Genomic DNA, 15,428 nt, shown 5'->3' on the forward strand with positions numbered 1-15,428 from the left:
TCATGCCACATAAGCGCCAACGTGGTATCATCAATAACTCTACATTGACAAACGGAGCTTCGGCGTCTAAAAGAAGAAGAACAAAAAAGCAAATGAAAAGGGAAAGAAGAGAAAAATGAAAAATTTTGAATGGGCATCTGACTTTTTTTGTTGCCAAGCTAGCCCCACCATATAGGCAGCTCCGACTTCCTGCCCAACCATGGAACACAAACTTCCATGCGAAGCCTCCAAGGAGGAAACAAATATCAAGGATACTACCAACGCCCATCCGGATCACCGAACTAGGGTTTCACCTGAAAGAAGTGCAACCCACATATCGATGCCTCCGAGGAGGAAGACAACACCTACGGACATCAAAGTTGCAATCGCCAGTCACAACATAAATGCACAGCACCACAAAATCAACTGGCACCACTCAAAATTGTTTAGTGCTCCATGGTGCCTGGGCACCATGGTTGAAATTGAGTATATACCCAATTCAAATGAGTATAAAACTTTTTTAAATGTTTAGGTATTAACATTAAATATATATTGCATATCTATGGCCAACACAAACATCAAAACCTGATCATGTTACAAGTACGATGCTTATTTCCCCGTGCTTTGCGCTTCAATAGTTTACATACAACTGATTAATAACCATCAAACCTTATTCTCGAAGATCAAATTTCTCCACCAACCAGTGAACTATCCTCCGCATCCTTCTCAGATGACATAATTCATTTTTGGTTGATTTGTGAGAGGATGCCTTCGAGTGAACAGTTCACTTGTCTCATGGTAGGTCGATCCTCACCTCTTAATTCTATACATGATATGGCTAGTTGGGAAACCTCTTGGATTTCAGTGCCCCCTTCTTCTATAACTTGAGAATCTAGCATTTGGACCAAATTACCTACACTGTGTAAGTTGACAAAATCTGCAACAAGGCCATCACCTTCAGAGGACAAATATGGAAATAGTTTTCTCTAGGTGAGCAATTCCACTAGCATAACACCAAAGCTATAGACATCACTTTTATCATTGAGACGACCCGTGTAAAAGTACATAGGATCCAAATATCCTACAGTACCTTGAACTGCTGTTGTTAGTGCTGTTTTCTCGATTGGGATATACCTTGAAGCTCCAAAGTCCGATACCTTTGATGTCAGATTATCATCAAGAAGTATGTTACTGGACTTTATATCTCTATGGATTATTGGGATTGTAACTGATGAGTGAAGATAGGAAAGAGCATTTGCAATTTCGGCTGCGATCCTCAACCTATTGCTCCATGATAGCGACCTTGGACCCTCACCATGAAGATGGTGATACAGGGTTCCATTGGAAATAAATTCATAAACTAACAATGGAACTTCAGTCTCTAGACAACAGCCAATTAGTTTTACTACATTTTTATGGTTGATTTGTGAGAGGATGGCAACCTCATTTATGAAATCATCTATTTCTTTCGGGACCACTATATTTGATATCTTGATGGCTACCACATGTAGGTCTGATAGAATCCCTTTATAAACAGTGCCATGCCCTCCACCTCCAAGCTCACGAGCTTTGTCAAAGTTGTTAGTTGCCTTTTCAAGCTCATCTAATGTGATGATCATTCTTTCAGCAATATCTGCCCTTTGGGATACCAATTGTTTAAGCAGTTGTCCACGATTCAGAATGAAGAACTTTTGTCTTAGCTTTATTTTCCTCCTGTGCTTTATCCGTCTGGTAAGGAACATTGCAATGAGAACAATGCAAATAAAGCCTGTTGCGCTACCAACTCCTATACCAATGCTTAAACCTGAAAGTATATATATATATAGATATTTGTTTACCACTTTTAATAAAAAAAAGTTTCCCATGAAAATAGTTTGTTACTTCCCCAAACATGACTTGTGCAAAAATATTTTTCAAAAAAGCTAGTGAATATTATATATATACCTATGGTTGGAGTGCAGGGTATGATCTTGGGATCTTTGCTCTGAGTTCCAGATGGGCACGAACACGCATAGTTTCCAATCTTGTTACGACAGTTACCTTTGCAAGGATACAACCATGGATAATCGCACTCATTGATGTCTGTCCATCAAACGATGTTGGGCCAGGGAATTAAAAAGAAGTGGTGTCAATTTGTATGTTTCTAGTTGCAAGAAAAGGGGGCATGGAAATTTTTGGAGAGCATTCTCACCTTGGCAGCCTCCATGTAGGTAGGGATTTCCTTCATAACCTTGAGAGCAGTTGCAAAGGTACCCTGAGCGGCTAGGTCTGTCGATGCAAGAGCTGTTCGTAGCCTTGCACGCATAGGATAATGCGTTCCTTTTGGCTTCGTCACACGTTTCGTTACCAACAACCAAGTCGAGCACTAGAGGAACCCCGGTGCCCTTATTTCGATACTTTGAATAAAGTTCCATCGATTTGGCATATGAGGTCTTGAATTTGAACCAGTTCTGCTCCACGACGAAAGCGTAGACACACGGGACGCCGGAGTAGTTCACACCGCTTATTTTTAAGAATGAGGGCTGGAAAGCCTTGAGATTACCTGGGATGGAAGCCTGGCAGCAGCCCGTGTTGCCATTGCATTGCGTGCTATTATCTTCGACAATATTGCTATCGACATCATCACAGAATGATCGGCATCCGACCGTGTAATCAGGCTGGTTCTCTCCCTGACCAACGATGATCGCTGTGATACCACACCCGACTACTGCAAACTGGTTCTTGGTAGAGATTGTCAGATAGGGATAGTCATCTGCTAAGCCACCATCGTGCACTACCCATGGAATGCCGACGGCTTTACCGGTGAGGTTGACGCCGCAGCTTGTTGCTATGCGCTTCTGGATGAGAACCTCGCCCTGGGCCAGCTCGAATCGCAAGACCTTCAACTTCTTGTGCTCCTGGAGATAAACCGCATGGTCGTCTTCGCAGTAGACGCGGAAGGGTGGTCCCCGGAAGCAGCCATCTATGGTGCCAAAAGGATACGGCATGCTGACATTGCCGCACTTGTCTGGGCAGCCGGGCAACGCCGCGAAAGCTAGGCTGCTGGTGCTGGCAGCGGTATGCTTCAAGGTCAGGGTGGTCGACACCACAACTAGCAGTGATGATAATAACTTCTTTCCTGCAAGGCCGTAATTAACACAAGAAGCAGTGGTACATACTATTTTCTGAGAAAAAGATCACTACTACAAAAATGATTTTCGTAGAATTTTGGCTTTCTTTTCCACAATCGACCAAAAGGGAAAAAAAAAAGTAAACGCCTGCTAAAATGGTTTAGGCCACCTCAGGATAACAAACTGTGGCAGACCCAGGATTTATCCGATATCCAAGCTTGTCTACCCCAGATCACAATAGGCAGGACTAAAAGTAAGACATAAAACTAATCACACTATGACATAGAAGTAAAATACATTTTAAAATTGGGTTTACTCCTTTCAAGCCTATAGGAAAAGATATTTACATAATCATATATTAAATATGTTGATAAAAAAACAAAGTTAATACTAAGTAAATTTCATAACAAGAAGATAAAATTGCAATTACAAAAGGTAGTTTCATCTTTCGATTACCGTGTCTATATGTTAACGACCCATCAACACTATAGTTCTGAACATATTCATCGCAAGAAGTTCATTTGGAAATGTGGATCCACTCCCACATCAGATATCCAAATTTTAGTCAACCATAAAATCCTATGAATGTCCTAAGTTGGTCATCTTCTTATATATTCTCTCCCTAATTGCAAGTAAATTGAGTTGAAAGCATGCATCAATCTGCAAAAAAACTATATGAGGATAGAAATTGAGATTTGGTACTAGGGTCAGAGGCAGGACTGCATGAGAAGCAGGCTCGAGCAGCTCCTAGTCAGAATATTTCTAGGCCGGGTATAAATATGGCGAGGGTATACTGCTAATTGGACAAGACAACATTCTTAATATGACCTAGTAGTAAATGTTTGTGCGTTTGTGTTTGTTCTCTAAAATGTTGCCTGTACAAGTGAAAATAGACAAAGAAAACGATACCTGTAAGTAGTGGGCAAGCCATATCATATGCGCCGGATATGCGATTCGTTGGATTTTGCCGTCTCCGAGACCTCCGTGGGGAGCGCTAGCTACTCGGCAAGGTTATGTAGATTCTAGCAAAGCTACCGGTTGTTTCTGGATTATATTTGTCTCGTTGGGCAAGTCGACCTAATTAATTTCACTGCTCAGTGTGTGCTGATCGATCCGCTAATATATATATTGCAGCCTCTAATTAATTTCGTATGTGCCGTGTCTTCCATGGAATTCATCAGCAGCAACACATCACCATTTCACTGCGCCCGGGCGTCTTGTGTGTGGACGATGGACGGGGATCGTGTCGCTACGTACTCCAGAGTCGAGACGTTAATTCGGCGAGGATTGTTAATGCTGATCTTGTGTTACGTACGTATATGGACACGATTAGTCGGACCAACGTACGTGACTGTGAATTTAATTGACAATTCGGCACACACAGAGACTTTTAGAGCTTCGTACTCAGCAGGTATATGGGCGTGAGCGGCATCCCCGTCAATGCATACTCCCTCCGTATACTCCCTCCGTACTCGTAAAGAAAGTCATTTAGGACAATGTTTAAGTCAAACCTTAGGAATATAAATCATGAATAACTCTTAAGTTGTTAAGTTTGAAAATATAAAAATTATACGAATAGATTTGTCTTGAAAAATACTTTCATAAAAGTATACATATATCACTTTTCAATAAATATTTTTAAAGAAACAAAAAGTCAAAGTTGTATTTTGGAGACCGTGTCGCTGTCCAAAACGACTTCTTTCATGAGTACGGAGAGAGTATAGAGTAAATTATATGTACTGTACTGCACTTAAGGGTGCAAATAGGATGGGTCGTGGCTATCCGCGCTGCGTGTCCGTTCCATCGGTCATTTTTGGATTTGTCCTAAGTCAAACGCACGTTGCTCTTTTAAATTTGATCAAGTTCGTAAAAAAAAACATAATGTCTATGACACAAAATTAGTTTTATTAAATGGACCATTAACATATTTCCGTAGTATACTAATTTGTTTTGGTATACACCGGTTTTAAATGCGTCGGTCAAGCACAAGGAAATTTGACTTGGAACAAACCCAAGGTGATAGCACATTAGTTGTTGCTCGCCAGACCACACTCCTGCCCGCGTATATATCAAATAATATTGGGGTTTGGGTAAACCCATGAACCTGCCCAACAATTTCTGTACTATCTCTTGAGCTTTAAGCCTCCACCACATAGCATAAACTAAAGCTATATATGAATGTGAGAAATTAACTTTTAGATTAACTATTCATAAAGAGAGAAATCAGAAGATGAACAGCCATGCCATTCCTGATTCGGATTTCATCAGATGACAGCCAGAGGGGTCAAGGAACTGCAGCTTTGTAAGGTTGTTAAGTTGAGGAAGCACCGTGCCTGCCAACGAATATTTTGTGATAATAAATTTTAAAGTAAAGAATAAGAGGGTATTGATGCTAATAGCACAAAAAGTTTCTTATAAACACCAGGTGCTTCAATTGCATCCAGTTTGAAGAATTTGGCTGAACATAAGTACGTGCTAGCCAGATCTCTCACGAGTCACAACAGTGATATGCAAAGTCAAATTGATGTGTATACAGTGGCTAGTAGCTTCAGTTTCGCAGCAGTGACATGAACCGAGTTTAAAACTATAATATACTCTTAGTCATAACAACAGCATTGGATAATTCTGCCATGTTATGAGCCGTCTGATAGTGAGGCATGAAACATAGAATTGGTACCAGGCTTGCGATTATAACCGACAAAAAACAAACCTCCCACAACCTTTCCTGCTATTGGTGTGAAGTGTCTCCGCCTTTCCTCTGCCATTGTTGCCTAGCAGGTTGCCCTTGCCCATGTGGTTGTCTTCTTGAAGCATGAGATCGATGTCTCCTTCGATGACCTGAACTGCTGTTGTGCTTGGTGGTACCACCAGTGCTGTTTGTCTGGTTGAGTGGCTCCGTTCCTGAGGTTGAAGTTGTGGTGTCTTCACAAGAATCATCAACGGTGTCTCCTTCGGAAGCAGTAGGCGCGCTGGGAGGACGAGGGATGTACATTCCAGGCTGTATGGAAAGGTCTTTCTTTGGTTCAATCAGGCCATTTCGTTCTTGTTGTAGATTGAACAGCGATGCGAACTTTTCTTGACGGATCTTCTCTGACTCAGAATGAAGTACTTCTTTTTCATCTTCGTCCAGATCAATCGATAAAGATGCCTATAGGTGGAAGGGTAAATATCAATTATAGCTGTTTTCAGAGTACAATATCTCTGACAGGCTTTACTTGAAATATATAATGTGAACTGAAAAACGTACGAGGATGTAATTGTACTTTAAATAACTCTATAAAAGTTTGTGAGGAAAACCGAACACCAGTGATGATAGAAGATAATTGTGAACCAATGAATACGGTACAGGCATATCAAAACTGACAGTGCATGAAAAAGTTGAAAGCTGTTAACTTGTACTGATACATACCAGTTGAGAAGTATTTGCACCTAGCAGATCACGAACATGCTCAATATCCTTCTCATCAAACACTTTGCGGCAAACTGGACATAGTCCTTTGTGCTGACTTACATTGTGATGCTTAGCTGAGCTGGACAAATCCAATCCTTCAGAAGCATGAATAACTAGTAGCAGTAGTCAAGATTAACACTGATTAACACACCAACCAACAAAAATGTTAACTACATAAACGATCATATTTACATTGTCGATAATTGGTATACTGATGATATAAACTGCACTTGCATCCTTTAAAATATATGTTTAATGAAAAAAAATAAAATCAGCATAATGTCAAGCACTGATGCACACAAAAGCTTAAATTCATACTCTTAAGGTTCAAAAACAAAATACAAGATTGAAGCTCATTACTCTTAAGGGCAGAGGCTGGTCGATAAGGACTTCAGACGCTTTCATTTGTTAGGATGGAAATTTAGATGTGAAAGTCATCAAAGAACATAAGGCAATATCTATGTGAAACAATGGTAATCATGTTGCCAACATGAGGCTATTAAGAAAGTAAATTGACACCAGAAGTTTTAAACAGGTAAGCTGCTATTTTACTAGCTTCATTACGACAGCAAGTTTATACATGATTCTACCAGAATGTGACTATCCTTGTTTCCTTCGCACAGACTGGAACCTTGGGGAAATTAAAAAGGGACAGCATACAAGCATCTTTAACATAAATAACTGTCAATCAACCTAAATTATGTTTGTATTTGTAAGCATCTTTGACCCAAAAGTGCATGAAATAATTGTAGGCAGTTGAAAAGGATTAAAAAACACATTTTACAGAAGTGAAAAAAAAAAAGGCAAAATGAAATATTTCTAGCACCTTCAGTAGTTGCTGCTGTACTACTCTTCTTCGAGTCAGTATCATCATTCTGTAGCCATTCCCACCATCTCATAATGCAGTCACTGAAATTCCAAAATAATAAGACACTACTACAGAGTATTTCTTGCAATTGCACATATCAGTATGTGGCAGAAGTCAACCTGTGGAAGCAGTGGTAGCACGACATCAACTTCATAAATGGCAAAGCAGAACCATCATTCTCTTTGACTAAAGGATATAGACAAAGTGGGCAATCCCCAGCTGGATGATTCATATTTGAGAGCATCTCCACAGCTTCCTGCATGAGAAGTCAGATAGGTTTCATGTAAATCAAAATCCACCCTCTTAGACAGCAAACTGCTACAATGCATATGAGCATTTTTTTTGTTACAGAATTCCATAACACCTACAGATAAAGTGGATCTGATCGTGGTATGCAATAAATCCATAGTAGTGTCTTACAAAATTTTGAATTTCTGGAGTCATCTATAAGAATTTCTCAAACAGAGAAAAAAACCATCTAATACTTCCCAAAGACACTGTTATAGTTCGAATAGCAGCAGTCAGTGTCAATTGTTGGCACTATCCAATTTCCCTTCACTCCCAAATGAATGCCAATTAGACAATAATGTAAATTGAGTACCGCTTCTAAAAACTGCCATAGACTATGCAATTCACAGATAGTTTCAATTTACATGTAGTAAGTATGCATAATCCTCAAGACATTACTAGACGAAGCAAGTTTTGCTCTGTACTCTATAAGAAGACAATGAATGGAATAGTACCTCACACAGCGTCACAAGCATCGGGTAGCAGGAAAGTTCTCTTGCCTTGTTCTGGATGCTGCTAATAAGATACACCTGTCGATTCTCATCAAGGCCCTTACTTTCCACGGCATAAACATGAGGAGGTGCTTTTGGATACTGCAATTCGAAGAATAAAAAATCTAATGCATTAACACTGAGCTAGAACATAACCAGCTATAAAGTGCTCTAATCAAGGTGTGTAAGCAAAGGTGAATGACAGAAGCATACAGAATGGTGAAGGATAGTAAAGTTACAAACCAGCACCAGTCCTAATACAAATATTGAAATTGGAAAGGTTTGTAAGTTACAGCATAGAGTTGGTTGTGAAATTTAGGCTGGCCATGAATTAAAAAAAAAATGATTCACAAGTTGTCTGCTGGGTTGCTGCAAAAAGAGGTGCCTCTTGTCCTCCACAATAAATTTGTGTTGTTCCGAATTTATGATATCACAGATATTAGAGAGTTGCCTCAATGCAGTGAAACTGCATTACTGCTTCGAAGACATTACAATTGAGAGCCAGCCCAACAAAGAGCTATAATTTACATCATCCCAAAACAAAGTAAGTTTTCAATACAAGTTATAGGCATGTACCATGAAGAACTGCAGTTGTGTAAATGAATAAAGAGTGAGCCTAAGTGTACAAACTACAAAGACAGTTATGTCTTATGATTAACCTGTCATGTTCTTTAACATGATGGTCAGGTATATGTAAAAGTATTTCCATGTTCATAATGAATAACAATATAGGAACTCATGATCAACAGTGAGATAAAAACCGACAGGAGTTCTAAAAGACACAAACAAAACAAATAACCATATGTAAGAACCAGGTAAAAAGATATTTCAAGCCGATCAGTTAAACAAATTGTTTCCAACAACAAGTCACCATGAAAAATAAATGCATAGAACTGAATCTAGAAAGGAGGTAGAAGTTTGTAATTCATACCTGAGAAGATGCTTTAATTCCAAGAAATAGCTCCACGAACTGCAAAAGTGAAAATGGTCATTAGCAAATCTAAATGCATGATGATAAAACTCCTTCAACATAAGCAACTGAAATTAAGAGCAATATTGGCTTACAAAAATACATGGATCCCTTGAATAATGTAATCATACGTAAAACATGGAAAAGTTGATAATAAAGGACAATTATATCTTCTTTTCCACACTTCTGGTCACATGAAACACACTCAGGAAATGCGACAATTACAACCACCTCAAGGGTCACTGAGAGAGCATACCACCCAAGGACCTTTTAACTAACATGCTCAATCTTGCTCATGGTCATGTCGGCAGTTACTAGCTACCATTTTATTATGGACAGACCAAGGGATACCTATATGTTGGGAGGCAATGTGGAATGCCTCACTCTTGATCGGATGGAACAGAAAAGAAACAGTCTTGGTTACCACCAATTTATGTACCGTCCTTTGAAGTTGCCATTCCTTACACCACATTCCCACCTTCTTATTCCCTTCACCACCACACAATGCCCACTGCCTCCCCGAAGTACCCATCCTCCTCTCACATCTTTAATATCCCACTTACCCTTATCTCTCCCATTCTGCCTCCTTATCTAATATCCCCTTCACTGATCACCTTAACAGTGGTCTCCATCCCCAAAAAAATACCTGTACTCATAAATGAAAAGGTATGTTACCAAATTGACTCCTCTACTACTGAACTGAAGCGCCGCTCCGCCCCGATGGGCTCCAAGGAAAAGCCCCCCACAATTGATTCCTTCAAGGCCCAGAATTGATGCCTTCATCATGGGATAATCAATCAGTAACGCAATTGGTACTAGCCATACTACTCCCTCCATCCACAAAAGTTGCACATATTACTTTTGTCACCAAGACCAAGAAGAAATTAAATCATCTTGGATGTTACAAAATCAAGGAGTGAATGCAAGCATGCAACCAATGAGTATTTAGATGACTCCTTGGGCTCTCATCAAACATTTAATTTATCTCTTTATTTAAGTCTTAGATGCATAAAGACTACAAATAGGAACAACTTATTTGGAAAAAGTTAAATGTGAAATATATCTAACTTTTGTGGATGGAGGGAGTAATAAACTACATCAACCACGAAACACAAAGGCTCAGGTAACCACACTAATCCCCTCCTTCCTCCTCCTATCTGGGAGCTAGGGTTAGGAGGCAGCAGAGCACCGCCGCCACCGTCTCCGACCGACCGATCGACCGAATCCACGAACGGAACACCGAAATCGGGAGGGATCCGGATGCTGCGAAGCGGCTCGCCCGTGGAGCTAGGACGGCGAGCACTAACCTGCTGCGAGGAGTCGTCGGCGGTGCGGGGGCGGACGTGGACGACGAGGTGGGGAGGGAAGCCGCGCACCACGCGGCAGTCGTCGCCGTACACCGACGCCACCGCCTCCACCTCCTGCCGCACCTCCTCCTCCGCCTCCGCCGCCGCCGCCATTGCCTTCGGTGAAGATTTTCCTTTTTTCTTTTTCCTTTTTCTTTTTTTTTTCATCTTTTTACGTTTCAAGAGACAGAAGTGGCTAAGGAAGCCGCGTGATGACGGCGTGGGAGTTGGGCCTTTGGGCCGGCCCATTTCCGGCCATCTCGTACGGACGCGTGGCCGAAGTCAGTCCACATTGGTTTGGATCCAGGTTCTGGTACACGTGCCCATCGAACTACAGTATAATCTACCATATAGTTAAATAATCTACCATAAGTTGTTTGAGTCATTCATCATCTATTCTTTTACTCATTCATCATGTGATACGTCTGACGATCAAAAATCACCCAAGCATGAGATCCTTAATTACCCAGTACGAGATCATGCACGCGGGGTCACCGGCCAAAAATTACGCATGCCAGCAAATCAGTCGCCGCCCATTTTCCTTCACACGCCTTCCTCTGCAACCTTCCACTGAGTTCGCCTAGTTCGCCGCTCGCCATGGCCTTCCTAGGCCACTCCCATCGGCCTCCCGTCTCTTTGCACCCTCTCCCACCTTTGCCGCCACCGACGCCGCCGTGCGAGGGTGAGGGTGAGGGTGAGTTCGAGGTCAGGTCATAATGGCCCCTAGCCCGAGGCCATATGCTGTCATGTCTGCCGTTGCTTCCGACGTACTCCCTCCGTCCAAAAAAAGACAAACCCTGGGTTTGAATCTGGACATGCATCTCATGTGATGCATGTCCAGATTCAAACCCAGGGTTTGTCTTTTTTTTGTGACGGAGGGAGTAGTTGCGCGAGGTGTACAGCAGAAGGAGGCTACGCTTCGATCTGCTATTGGGCCATGACTGACGCCCAACTCGGAAGCTGCCTGGCACTAACGCGGGCACCCTCAACTCGCACTCCACCAATCGCCAACGCAAGCACGAGCAACCGTGAGAATTTCTTCAGGGCTGTTCAGTTCCTCAAAACTTTTTCCAAAAACATCATATCGAATCTTTGAACATATGTATGGAGCATTAAATATAGATAAAAAAAACTAATTACACAGTTTGCATGTAAATCGTGAGACGAATCTTTCAAGCGTAATTAGTCCATGATTAGCCATAAGTGCTACAGTAACCCATATGTACTAATGATGGATTAATTAGGCTCAAAAGATTTATCTCACGGTTTCCAGTCAAGTTATGAAATTAGTTTTTTCCATTCGTGTCCGAAAACCCCTTCCGACATCCGATCAAACATCCGATGTGACACCAAAAATTTTTATTTCACCAACTAAACAGCCCATTCTTTTTCCTTTTGCTATAGTCCTTCCCTTTGTGCGTGAGAGGAATGAATTAAAGATTCTATGTTTAACTGGTCTTCTTCAATCAAGGCATGACTTTTTTTGAGTTGGATTTGAAGGATATGGGGCATGGCATCGGGTCTGCGAGATTGATCGCCGCAAGACTGAGGGGCTGAGGCACAAGCAGAGGCCAAAATTTCTTCTTTTTTTTTTCCGTGAAGTACTTTCCTTGGTGTGCTGTGATGAGATGATTAAAGATCAAGTTTCTGCCTTAATTTCTCAATTGGAGCATGATTTTTCATGAGTTCCAATGTTTTAAGAATGGAACCAATAATGTTAGAATTTGCTTTATTTCAAACCTAGAAGAATGTGCGTTGCAGAGAAATCAAGAGGCCATGGTAGGAGACCTTGCCATATACTCTCTCCATCCCAAAATGTTTGACGCCGTTGACTTTTTAAAAAATATTTGACTGTTCGTCTTATTCAAAAAATTTAAGTAATTATTAATTCTTTTCGTATCATTTGATGTATTGTTAAATATACTTTCATGTATACATATAGTTTTACACATTTCATAAAAGTTTTTAAATAAGACGAACGGTCTAACATATTTAAAAAAGTCAACGGTGTCAAACATTTAGGGAAGGAGGGAGTATTTTTTTAGGAAGACCTTGCCATGTATATAGGTGAGGTATAGCATAATGTTCTATATTGATGCAACTTTAGGATAAGGGATATTTTACGTTCCTCTGATTCAGCTCATGCTGACAAGTTATGAGGAACACCTATGTCACGTCCGGAGTTTTCCTTTACTTAGGTTTCAAAATCACCAATAAATTATTAATGGAAATTACTTCGTTAATCATGAGGAAACCTTAATTATCAATGCATCTAATAACCGAAAAAGTCAGAGAGAATTTTTCCCGAATACTCTTTGCGTTTAAATCATTAACAGGATTTAAAGCAGAACGATCAGAGCAAAGGAAATAATAATCAGTAAGTTTAAAAGTGGCAAGAGTTGAATTAATAGTTTTCCCTCTCGGCCGGTTTTGGTCATGAACCATGCCCGGTTCATTCCCCTTTGTCCGTTCTCAGTTTTGTTTTGCATGACAAACCGAATCTCTTTTGTTTCCGGTACCGTTCATGTTCTTTTCCTAGAACGACACCGCTTTTCCTTTTCTATTTTGGAAATTCCCTCCAATCCTATTCCTACTCCGAATCCCTCTCCTCCTTTTCCCCCTTGCGCCAGCCTCCCCCTCCCCCACCAATTCGGTCCCCTCCCTCCCTGACCAAGTCCGACTCCCCCCTCTCCCCCCTCTCCCCCCTAGCCGGCCCCACCTCATTTTCCCCTCTCCTATATAAGCCATCATATCCCCTCTTTTTTCCCACATAAATTTATTGGAGTCCTAGCCAAAACCTTAACCACCACCTTGCGCCGCCACCGCCCTAGCCGCCGCCGCTCCTATCGTCGTCGCCGCCGGTTGCAATCGCCGCTGTCGTCGCCCTCGCGTCGCCGGTGAGCTCCTCTTCAATTCTTTTGGTATGATTTTAACCATACATATTTTTTCAATCATCTAATCTACTCGGTTCTAGGTTTAATCCAGTCGTCATCGTCGTCATCCCGGAGGTTGCCGCCGTCGCCTCCATCGTTTTCCTCGCCGCCGTCGTCATTTTCCGGTGAGATGCCCCTGTCCTGTCTTTGTTTAGTGGTCGTTTTAGTTTCCTAACCCCTAACCCTAGTGTTAACGACCAAATTTGGTATTTTTCGCATCAACACCTAGCCGCTCTGTGCCGCCGTCGACGCCCAGTTGCCGCTGCCGCCGTCGGTTGTGCCGCCGCCACCGCCTTCTGTTGCCGCGCCGCCGCCGCCTTGCGCCGCCGCTGCCGCGTCTCGTAGCTGCCGCTGCCATGTGCCGAGCCGCCGCCACCGCCCTAGTTGTTTGCCATGTCGTTTAGCGACTGTGGTCTCGTTAAAATAGAGTTTTAGTTGCTGTTTAGCCTTTGTTACTAGCTTGGTAAGTGTGTTGTCGAAGCTTTAGTTCGTTCAGTCGTCAGAGTCGTTCTTTAGGTTTGGATGGTCCCGTGACACGATGAGTTGGCTCGTTGAGTCACTAACTCGTAAGGCTTGCTTACCAATGATCTAATTCCTTTGTTCCTATTTATCTATGGGCATTAATCTATGATAAATGACTAATGTTTTCCCGTTAATAGTAATTACGTAGCTCATATTGTAAAATTCATATCTAAATAATCCAAGCTCCGTTTTAATCCATTCAAATTGCAGTAAATTCGTTAAAATGTCAAGAATCCAATAAAATTGGTTTCTTTATTTGTTTCAGTAGGTTTATAGCTTATATTTATTATGTGCTTTGTTTGTCGATTAGAATTAGGCAGTTTCGAAGCCCCCGTTTATTTCGAAGTGGTCGCCGAGGTTCCATCAGTTGAAGAGTAAGCCAAGTCACACATATATCATTGATCATATTGAGCCTATTTTGCAAAATCCCTACTTTTCTATTAAATTGCATTGTTTTCGAATATCATGTGGGATTGGATAAACCGTACTCAGCCTTTTGATTACCCTGTACCTTTGATAACTTGGGTTATAATTTGACTAAATGATTGGTTTAGGAATGTTTAGCCATTCTTAGATCAATTAGCTCAGAATGAGATTCATGTTAATTTAGTCCTTAATTGTTTAATGATTATATGCCACCTTGGTGTATATTTAAATAAACTAAAATATGCAATAATAGTGGGTTGTGGGTGCATGGTTTTGCAAGTTGTGCCCATAACAATTAAGGACCGGTTCTTGGGAATCCCTAGAAGATATACCCATACTAATCACAAGCCAGCGTGTGGTCCAGGCTGAGTTTAGAGTATAACTCGAACTAGTCAACATATCATGGCAAGGGTAGAGGCGATGGTGCAGGACAGACTTGGATTTTTGGTCTCTGCTGCTTCCGAATTTACCTAGGCACGAGAGGGGACTGCCCGCTGCCTGTATAGGAGAGGGGGTGAAACCTAAGGTGGGTGTATTCATTAGGGAGAGTTATATGATGGGTTCTGTCACGACCTCTATTCGGGTACTTCGGTATCGCGACTCATGGTAGACACGATGTTGAGGCTGTGTCTTGTGAGTAAAATTGTACACCTCTGATCAAAGTAAAATTATTCGACCAGCTCGTCTTGATTAGTCTCACTTTATTAATAATTTGACTTAATGAACGGGTATAGTTCAGGTGATTTGGTTGTGCCTGTTTCAACGTGGATTTAGCGTTGTACAGTGATGTTTAATATTGCTCAATTAAATATATAATGTTTTACTGCTTTCATCTTATGATTTATAAATGCTGCTTTTACTACAAATATCCTATGAGCCACTCCTTTGAATATCTCTGCCTCAGTATGACTTGTTGAGTACGGTGGTTGGTACTCAGTCTTGCTTTATTTCTCACCCCTCCTCCCAAGAGGCAGAGAATGTTTTGAATGGTGAGTTCTATGAAGATTAGGCTTGTGCCGGACATCGAGGTTTTGCCTGTGGATT

General features: G+C 41.4%; 2 protein-coding genes across 4 annotated transcripts; both read right to left on the bottom strand.

The window, feature by feature from the left end:
- Positions 1-421: 421 nt before the first annotated feature.
- On the bottom strand, positions 422-4,185 carry LOC4350738 (wall-associated receptor kinase 4). 2 transcript variants are annotated; one of them, XM_015760262.3, is made up of 4 exons: positions 3,999-4,185; positions 2,171-3,097; positions 1,924-2,061; positions 422-1,707 (listed from the first exon to the last, which is right to left on the bottom strand). In XM_015760262.3, the coding sequence occupies exons 1-4, from the start codon at positions 4,018-4,020 to the stop codon at positions 1,700-1,702; spliced, it is 1,095 nt and encodes a 364-aa protein (XP_015615748.1). In that variant the 5' UTR covers positions 4,021-4,185; the 3' UTR covers positions 422-1,699. The 2 variants fall into 2 exon arrangements, with proteins under 2 accessions (XP_015615748.1, XP_066161262.1); XM_066305165.1 differs by having other exon boundaries at positions 422-1,783.
- Positions 4,186-5,475: 1,290 nt separating this feature from the next.
- Positions 5,476-10,689, bottom strand: LOC4350739 (uncharacterized). 2 transcript variants are annotated; one of them, XM_015762495.3, is made up of 7 exons: positions 10,465-10,689; positions 9,119-9,157; positions 8,152-8,289; positions 7,528-7,664; positions 7,367-7,449; positions 6,499-6,614; positions 5,476-6,237 (listed from the first exon to the last, which is right to left on the bottom strand). In XM_015762495.3, the coding sequence occupies exons 1-7, from the start codon at positions 10,669-10,671 to the stop codon at positions 5,818-5,820; spliced, it is 1,140 nt and encodes a 379-aa protein (XP_015617981.1). In that variant the 5' UTR covers positions 10,672-10,689; the 3' UTR covers positions 5,476-5,817. The 2 variants fall into 2 exon arrangements, with proteins under 2 accessions (XP_015617981.1, XP_015617980.1); XM_015762494.3 differs by having other exon boundaries at positions 6,499-6,653; positions 10,465-10,684.
- Positions 10,690-15,428: the final 4,739 nt, after the last annotated feature.

Source organism: Oryza sativa, chromosome 11 (assembly GCF_034140825.1).
Source record: "Oryza sativa Japonica Group chromosome 11, ASM3414082v1".
NCBI lineage: Eukaryota > Viridiplantae > Streptophyta > Magnoliopsida > Poales > Poaceae > Oryza > Oryza sativa.